Source organism: Olea europaea, chromosome 7 (assembly GCF_002742605.1).
Source record: "Olea europaea var. sylvestris chromosome 7, O_europaea_v1, whole genome shotgun sequence".
NCBI classification, from domain to species: domain Eukaryota; kingdom Viridiplantae; phylum Streptophyta; class Magnoliopsida; order Lamiales; family Oleaceae; genus Olea; species Olea europaea.
Genome location: NC_036243.1, coordinates 20,415,416 through 20,425,363, shown reverse-complemented (window position 1 = coordinate 20,425,363; position 9,948 = coordinate 20,415,416). Strand labels below are relative to the sequence as shown.

General features: G+C 33.4%; 1 protein-coding gene across 1 annotated transcript; it reads right to left on the bottom strand.

The window, feature by feature from the left end:
* Nucleotides 1–2,993: 2,993 nt before the first annotated feature.
* LOC111398043 (protein argonaute 4-like) lies at nt 2,994–8,193 on the bottom strand. The gene is made up of 11 exons (XM_023025002.1): nt 8,053–8,193; nt 6,073–6,366; nt 5,757–5,962; nt 5,455–5,679; nt 5,058–5,194; nt 4,840–4,937; nt 4,631–4,728; nt 4,355–4,523; nt 3,726–3,832; nt 3,607–3,638; nt 2,994–3,476 (listed from the first exon to the last, which is right to left on the bottom strand). The coding sequence occupies exons 2-11, from the start codon at nt 6,322–6,324 to the stop codon at nt 3,298–3,300; spliced, it is 1,503 nt and encodes a 500-aa protein (XP_022880770.1). The 5' UTR covers nt 6,325–6,366; nt 8,053–8,193; the 3' UTR covers nt 2,994–3,297.
* Nucleotides 8,194–9,948: the final 1,755 nt, after the last annotated feature.

Below are 9,948 nucleotides of genomic sequence, written 5' to 3'. Positions count from 1 at the left end.
AGTTAAATGACAAGTTAAAAATAACAAGTCATGTCTTTAGGTTTATTTTTTAGGATATGTTCTTCATTAGTCGAGATAGGTTCATCTAACATTTCGAATTATTAGGATATGTTCTTCATTCGTCGAGATAGGTTCTTCGTCGAGATAGGTTCTTTTAACATTTCGAAATATTAGGATATGTTCTTCATTCGTCGAGATAGGTTCTTTTAACATTTCAAAATATTAATGGCGAACTCTGCAGCACAAAAAAAAAAATAATAATAATAATAATTGAAACATTAAACCGGCCAACTGACCTGTGCCTGAACGTGGCTCCAACACTGTATCTAGCAAAATGCTTGGCTTCCTTCACTCGAAACTATACCCAAAACTTCGGTAGTTAGTTTCGCTCTTCTGGGCTGCAATACGGTCTTAATTACTTCAATCACTTAACTCCATCTTGCTATTAACTGGTAGCCAGTGATGATGTTTCATGTAAATTGTGATCGTCAAATCTTCAAAGACAATGCTGGACGGACAGTCCATGGCGTTGAAATTACGCCCCCTATTGGAGGAGGCGCCAATTAGACTGTCCAAACAGAATTATCCAATCTTCAATCTACCTTCTTATGATTTGTTAGTGCCGATTTGATCAAGAAACAAGTGACATTTCACTTGCCCTGTTAATGGTCATAAAGTTAGGTATTATTTTTTGAATTACTACTTTTTTTCAGGTCAATGACTTTCAAAACATCATTTACAAAACATCACACCTTATAAATACGGATTAATATATATGTATTCACAAACTTTGACAAAATGAGTTACACAAACTCACAAAAAATGCGGACCCCACACGAATTCAAAAATGTCCACTGTGTGGTCTCCACCCCTATTGTGAGTGTAAGTAAAACTTTTTGTATAAAAGTGTGAGTACATATAGTATGATCCTATAAATATATGAATAATGCTACTTCATGACATAATTGTTGACAAGATATGATTAGTTGAAAAAAGTTGACTGTGTTTTAAACAGTTCGATGATATGTCATGTGACAGTATGTTAAAGTTTATGTTAACCATTGTATTTATGTAGCATGATTTCAAATATGTCTATAGATGATCAAATGTATATTTAAAACAACACAACAACCATTTAATGTTCTTCAGACCAAGTATTTATAAGAACCTAGGAAAGTGCAAAGTCAAGACTATTTTATAAATTATCACGCTTAATTTTCCTTCCATCAATCCATGGATACCTATAAGGTCATTAGATTTACACTTACCATACATTATGGAATAATGTTATTTGGTTTCACTGATGCCACACCATTATTTTAGGTGGCACTATGTGATATACTCAATTAAGGGGGTTGTCTTCAATTGAGATTACGATAGATTTTAGAAGTCATTTTAAATTTAGGTGTTTTCAATTAAGATTTTATTGAATTTTAATGAAATCCATTAAAATTTAGGTGTTCCCAATTGAGATTTTAATGAAATTCTTTAAAATTTAGGTATTCTCAATAATTAATGGATTTATAAGGATTTCATTGATGGAAAGATTTTAAAAGATTTTTAAATGGATTTAAAGCTTAAAAATACATATAAGCAATTTTTTTGAAATTTCACCATATTTGATGAGACTCTTATGAAATTTGTGAGAATCCATTCAAATTCACAAAATTCATTAAAATTTATAATCCTTTAAAATTCATTAAAATTTAATCATATTTCTCATTTAATATCACTTAGTGCCACCTAAATTGGTGTATTAAAACAATAGTGCGCTGGATTGCATTACTTTACTTTACTTTACTTTAGGTGTTCTAATAACTATGCGTAGATACCTAGGCATATATAAGGTCACTTTACAATACCTATAGAGTGTTCAAGTAAAATTATCAGCCATTTTTTGTGCAGGAATGGAATTAGTCCCACAAAATGTGTGGTTAATAATGATTGAAATTAATATTTCACTTTAAAATAATAATAATAAATTTTTAACTTCTTTGTAACTTTTAATATTAGACAAAGATAGGCCTAATAATTGCCCTATAAAATCTATTGATGGATAACTTTTAAGGTCAATCTATATTTAACACAACACACCTTGAAGGTATCCCTCGAATTACTGAGCTCTCTTCGACTAAGCTTTTAAGCAGCCTTTTTGCATTCGCTTAATGTCAAAATATGGCAGAAATTTCATTGTTCAAATCTTTGATAACTAGTGAACCATAAGAACCTTGCACGATTATCCCTTTCCCAGCATCCAATACCGGAGCGCTTTATTTTATTTGGATCATTCTATTCTCCGGCAAGAGGTGGTTCTCAGTATTTTTTTTTTTTTAAGGTTTACGGTTTCTTGGCTCTGGGGCCTGAAATTTGGATGGAAATGATGAGTTATCTGTATTTTGATTCTTCCTGTGATATTTTCCGACAGAAGCTGCAGTCCACTGCTCGACTTCTCATCCCTTTATTCTTGAACATGTCGAATACGCTAAGGAGTATATAGCATTGCAAGCTGATCTCAAATATCCATTTTTTACGCATAACTAGCCAAGACGCTCAATTTCCTTCTTTATTCGCTGCCCAATAGGAATCTCTTTAAACGGGTTCTCAACTTTTTAGGTCATCGGAAGCAGATTTTGGAGTCGTCAATTCCTGGCTCCAACCAAGGTTTCTTGATGTGTACTGGTTCGCCAATCCTGCGACAACAATGAAGAAAGGATATGTAGGATGTGATTCTAGGCTGTCAAGGAGTTTTCAAGCCTCCCAACTGCTCAGGTGAAATCCTTCTAGAGTTGCTCAATGCCTAGTTCAATGGGCAAGTAACACCCATCACAAGAAAAAAAAAAGGGCCACAAATAAGGCTGCAAATTACAGCCCAGCAGCTTGAATAGTCCAAGCACGCTGTCCGTTCTTCGGTCATATCTCAGTAGCCTCATCCTGTTAGAACTTGTCACAATGCGCAAAGAGACAGGAAATTGAGGAGCAAAAGTAAATAAATCTAAGCAGTCAAAAAAGATGCTAAATAGAACTTTCCCTAACATAATAGTTCGTACTAGGCAAACTGCCACAAAACATTCCCACGGGTGAGTTTGACAAAACACAATATCCTAGACAGAAAATCCAGCCAGTGCAAAGGGGACTAGCTTGAGGATATAAATACACAGACAACTGACATCTACTAGGTTCAGAACCACCCAAATATCAAACACTTCACATAAACTTCCGTAAGTCATACTGAACGCTACACAAACTACCACAGCCGAAGTTGTCTTTATGCACAAGCCAAGAAGGGCTAAATACGCATCAACAGAAAAACATAGAATTACGGACACTCTCCTTCAACTTAGGCATCGGTGGCACAGGAGGACCACCACCAGCAGGTGCCACCCCATTGTGGCTTGATGATGTCTCTGATGCGTCTTCAAACTTCATCCATTGCCCCAACTGGGTGGCAGCCAAATGAGCATAGCAGATAGGAGCAACTGCAGTTGAGAAATAACAAAATTAATCAGTCAAGGAAAAATTTGAAAATGAAAGAAGGAACAGAAGTATTCAGTGTGATAATTCGTAAATGACATGGCTCTCGTACAATGAGTTAAAATCATATCTTACCTACAGATATAGCAGTAGTGCTCCTCTGGTAACTGGGATAAAGAAAGTTGCGATTATAATCAAATACCTCATTGTTTCAATTTGGGAGTGAATTAACTGTAGTATACAATTCAACTTACACATAAGAAAGATTATGCACAAGCTCCTGTAGATCATCTGGTGAGAAACCGACTTCGTCTAACAGGACATGGTAATGAGTAGGTCGGGTCGTCCCCTGACAAATAAACAGACAAAATTAACACGTGTTGATGACATTCTAATCGCAAGTCGTGGAGGTTGAACTTCTAAAAGCATCAAGAATATAAGTCCAATTAAATTCCTGATTTACTAAAAGCATGCAGATATTCACATTGCAGTTCGGTATCAAATTACTAATGGTTTACCATTCAATCAGTCATCTAAGGGGATGAAATTGCAGGTATTCAATTGAAATTAGAAGTATATCAATAAAGGATATGGGATTCGGTAGTCCTCATTAGAAAATTTATAGGACAGATCAGTTCGGCTGACAAGTAACACAAGAGTATAACAATTGATTACACCCAAATCTTGAGAAAAAGTCCTCCCGATCCTGGTGAGTTTGTCATTCAACTAGACTAGCCAAGTCAGAAAAGTTCATACAATTTCTGGATAATAATTATGTCACAATAATGTAAGTAACAAAAACTGTGCTCACTACTAAGGCAGAAATTTACATTAAGATGGTAATATAGTAAAAAGAGGATATGCAAACACTTACTATCATTACCTCGATTGGGAAGTAAGTCGGACGCTTTGGCTTCCCAACATTGATACAAGGCAGATCAGCAGAATATCGCAAATCAATGTTACGGCTATTAACGAAATAATCATAGACAGTCACTTCACTGGTTTGAACTTCACCAGCATCATCCTTGTTTTTCTGTTTCAGTGAGAACCTGAAACATTTGATAAAAAGGGAGCAATTTCAGACTCATGCCAAACAAAGGAAACCAGAATAGCGAAAAAATAATTAATAAGATCGAACAGAACAGAGAAACCATACAATTGCTCTTTGCAGGGCCGGTCACTTAATCCAGTAATTTTGTACTCCTGGTTAGTAGGAATCGTCGTTATCCTCAAATTCTTCAGAACACGTTTTGCCTGAGGGATTCAAATATAGTTGATTTTGTTTGCAATGATGAGAAAACACTCTTGATTAAAGTAGTAGTTCAATTAAACACATAAAACTGCCTAGTTGAAATTGTTCATTACCTTTGCCCAGTCAATAGAAAAGGGATCCTTCACATTTTGGTTAGCAATAAGAAAGTCAACAACGGGACCAGGCCGAATTATCATGGTTGTAGATACGTCTGCAAACAAAAAAAAAAGGGGGATAACGTCATAATTAACGAGTGCAACAAAATTATTGAACAAGAGGGTGATTTAGTTAAAATGAGAGAATGAAGAAAAAATATGCAAACAAAGTGTACCTATGTTCAACGACAAGCCTCCCTGAGAGGTTCGGAAACTCGAGTGGAATCCTCGGCATCCAAGAACTCCTCCTCCAACGTCAGTGAAGTTCCTCGGATTATTGTCAAAGAAAGATTGACGAACCAGTAAGCAACCCCTGACATTGAACATGTGGTTAAGTACATATCATATAATAACAACTTTGCGTGATAAATGCATGTTAAACGGTCGTGCGGTTATTTATTTGCCAAACATGTAATTACTTCTTTTACCATTTAAAATTGGCTCTTTTAGAAAGTAACTTACTTTATCATTATAAATGAGTCTTGACTTACTTTCAATAAAACTAACATTTTAGCATAGTCGAGCATAATCTAATTCATGTCATAATGACTTGAAGCTATAAGTAACACTTACTTCTTTGCAGCATGTTGCCTTAAAATGATATCCAATACTCTTAATGCTTCTTGGGAGTTCTCAGATTCCTGACCACGTAGAGCATTTGCAATTGCCTGCATTGGGATTTTAGCAGCAAAACTTATCTCCACTTTATAAGTCTTGGATCGATATGAGCGTCTTGTCCTTTTCTTGTCATTATCATTAGGACTTCCAGGCCCTCCAGGACTAGCATTCCCATTGTTCCTACATACAAACCATTCATTAGCATAAAGACACAAATATCAACGGAAGCAATAAAAACAACATATATTCAGACAAACCTATTTGATGTAACATCATCGAGTACAACAGTAAACTCAAGTTTGTTTCTTGGAAGTGCACCAACAGTAAAAAGGCTTTTCTCCCCATCATAAGCAAATTCTTTTCCAGCCAACTCAGTGTCGTATGTCTGTTGAACTCTGTCCAAAACTTTTCTTCCAATACCTTTTCCATCTACAGGATGACCATCTTCATAGGCCAGGGAAACCTACGAAGAAACAATTCAGCAGTAAATTATCAGGTACGCCACACAATCTTAAGTGAAACTCGTAAAAAAGTACCTCCAAAATAGGAAAGTAGAGGGGTTCAAGAACATACACTGTAATGAAAGAAGTGCCCATCAACATTGGAGACATTCACTTTGAAGTGATTAGTAAGAATAGGAACCTTATTCCCCTTGGTCCCCATACCTCGCCTAGCCATTGGAGCACGAAAAACCTTTTTCACTGCTTGTTCTGATTCCGCTTTGATTGGAGTCACATTTGGAGGAACGGGTGGGGGAGGCGGCAAAGGATCCGCAGCCCCATTATGCTCTTGTTCACCATTATGCGCTTGTTCAGAGGGATCCATTGTCAGATATCTTAGAAAAGTTTCACCAGTGGTTCTGCAAGTCCGGCAACTATTATGTCAAGAGATAATGTATAATTACAATTCACCAAAAGGAAGGGAAAGACAGAAAACTGAAACTAGAGAACCCCGAAGAAAAATAGCCAACCCATAAACTAGTCCATGACAAGAGCAAGGAAAAAAACAAAGAAAAATTCTGATTCATTCAGATTAAGCTTTCTTCCTAGTAATCTGGAAGTTTTTCTCAGATAAAACGAAAACCAAAAATGACACATGCATGACAATAAACAGAAAAACAGAGAGCAACTAAAAAAAAAATTAATAATAATAATAATGGATAATAAAACTTATTTTAATAAGATCCAAACACTGTCCCCCGCCAAAAAATATAAAAACAAAAAAGAACCGCTTCCTCTGGGACTAAAAGCTGAAAAAAGAAGAAGAAGAAGAAGAAACAAATTGCATGAGACGAAATGAGGGGAAAAGCATTTAAAAATACTAATAACTCGCCAAAAACTATTTCTAGCTAGAGTAAAGAAACAGCAAGAGTAAATCAAAAGATAGCTACGCACTAAAAAATATATATATGTGAAAATAAAAGCAAAAAAAAAAAAGGGGAAAAAAGAATCTAAGGAGATTTAGAAATCAAAACTCTTAATAAACACTTTAAAAACCACGAAAAGGGTAGCAAGTGATATAAAGATCAGGTTATATTAAAATAATAATAATAACATCATAAAAATCACAATACATCACCAAAAGGCAATAAAAAAAACTATTTTTTTAGTAAAGGAACAATTTAGCAAAAATACCCAAATATAAGGGAATAAAGGGGATTCCAAGGAAAATAACCTCGAAAACTCCAAAAGCTTGAGAAGAAAACTGAAAATGTAAATGGGTGCTGAAATGATGTGAAAATAAAAGCAAAAAGACGAAAGAATCCAAGGAGGTTTAGAGTTATAAATCTTATAAACACTTAAAACCACAGATGGGATTTTAACATAAAAATCAAAACAATTCACCAAAAGGTGTTAAAAAAAATGAGCTTTTTTTTGTAAAATATAAAATTAAACAAAAATACCCAAACAACGGAAATAAAGGAGGTTCCATGAAAAAATATCTTGAAAAGTCCGAGAGTTTGAGAATAAAAAAACTGGAAATGCAAATGGGTGCGAAAAAAGAGAAACAAAACCATAAAAAAAGGTTTACAAAAAGAGAAGAATAATTCAAAATTAAAACTGAACAACTTAAAAACCCAACAAAAACAAAGAGTAAATCTAAAGATCGGATTTGATGGCTGTTTTTAATAAAATAAAATTCATAGATTTCAGAAAAATTGCAGCAAACACAACCCATTTTTACTGTAATTTTGTATAAACCCAGAAATTTAACAAAAAATCACTGATAAAAAAAGGGACTTCAAGAAAACAGCAATTTTACCTCAAAGACTCTTAGATTTGGAGAAGAAGATGATGTACGAAATAGAGAACGAAGAAACCATAAACTGACTGAATTTCAACGAGACGAATTAAGTCTCAAGAGCGAGAAAAACAATATTTTACAGATAAATAAGTCCAAGTTCTTGTAAAACATCTTTATAAACCCACAAAAGATCAGATTTGAACAAAACAAAAGATTTCAACCAAATGCAGCAACATAAACCATCTTCACAGCAATTTACTACAAAATCGCTCGTGGAAAAAGGGACTCCAAGAGGAAAAAGCCACATACCTAAAGGGGCGCGAGAACAAAGAGAAACCCTAATACAAACTGGCTTTTACGCCATGGATTAATAAGAGAGAGAACAGATTTTCAGACAGAGAAACAAGAGAGTGTAGTTTCAAAGAGGTAAGGACTGCACTACATGGCAGCGTCACTGCCTAGGTATCTGTTTTCACCCATGTCCTCCCAATGGGGCCCACTTTCTGTATTAAATAATATATATTATTAATATTAAGGTAATAATATTTGTCGCTGTAAATTAATATTAAAATAAACAATATTTGTCCACCTTAAATAGACAAAAAAATTGTCAAAAAGTATTTCGGCCAAATTGTACATCTAGTCCCTCATCTTTAGTGTCTGAGTCAAACTAGTTCTCAACATCAAAATTGAACTTATCAAAACCCAAATTTTGCGTCGTGTTGAAATTGAAGGTTTTTTTGTTATGTTTCGATACTATTACATAACTTTAATTAAAAAGATGGAAAATGAGATATCAAAAAGTAGAGAAAAAATTGTAATTGACCAAGGGTGATACAGATAAGTTTGATTGCGAAGGTTGGGGATTAATTTTTCACAAAAGCTAAAGGTTAAGGATTGAATATGAAATTTTCTCTAATAAATTTGTTTCGTTATTTATTTTATATAGAGTTAATTTATTTCTAAAAAAGTATATCACCAGAATTGACGGAGTTTTTGTCGCAGTCACAATTAATATAATTAGTGCAAAATCCCAAATATCAGCTATTCCATTTTGCAAACCATGCCACGTATTCACTAATCCCGAAATTAGATTAACGTAATTAATATAGGGTAACAAAATGGGTTAAACTAAATATTCCAAGTCTTAGCCAGCCCCGTTTTGAGGGAAAAAAATGTATTTTAAATAATACATTAATAAAAAATGTAAAGTTAAAAATTAAAAAATTATTTTAAATTTACGTGTAATATTATTTTATTAAAAATAAATTGTTGATAATGGATTTTAAAATAATAAATTTTTAGAAAAACGAGGCTTAAACAAGAATTATTTATTAATGAATAAAGTAGAACATATAAAATATACGGGGCGTGGTGGCGACATCGAATAATTAAGAAATGGTAATTATACTTGCACTTGAGATCATCAATCCTTTTTATCATAGCATTTATATTCTCAATTTTTTTAATCATTCTCAGTCTTCTATTGATTAACACGTGTAAACTTTATTAATATTCTTAAATTTCGTTGAAAAGACGTCAAATGACTTTCTTTTCATCACACTTTAAGAAAACAAGAAATTAAAAAATGTGTGTATATACCTTTTTTTCATGATTTCAAAACATCAAATAAAATATTTTATAAAATCTTTCTAAGGATGGCAAAAAACCCATCAAACTATATACCAGTAGAGGATTACCCGCTTAATAGTGTATTTGAGGCCGGTACGGCTAACAGGGGCCCGTCCTGCCGCGTTTATTTTTTTAAAATAATTCAATACTTTAAATGAAAATTTCATTAATTCTAATAGAAGATGACAATTAAAATTATTTAAGAAATATGATATAAAATAAAAATTTTCGTTTATCAAATATATTTAAATAATCTAACTTTTAAAAAACAATTATTTAATTTAAAATTTTAATAACTATATTATTGTTTCACTTTAATGAATGGAAACAATAAAATGAATTATCAAAGAAAAAAAAATGAGTACGTAAACGGGACAAGGGCTACCTCGCCCCGCCTTAAACAGGTAACGGGGCGGGAAATTGCCCATTGCAATTTTTGAATGCAATTAAGTTGTGATGCAACAATTTCAAGCCCATGTTTGATGGTCGTTGAAGAAAAATTGGAGGAAAATAATGTTTTAAATAGTATTTTTTTTTTTTAATGTGTAGTTAAAAAGTAAATAATTATTTATG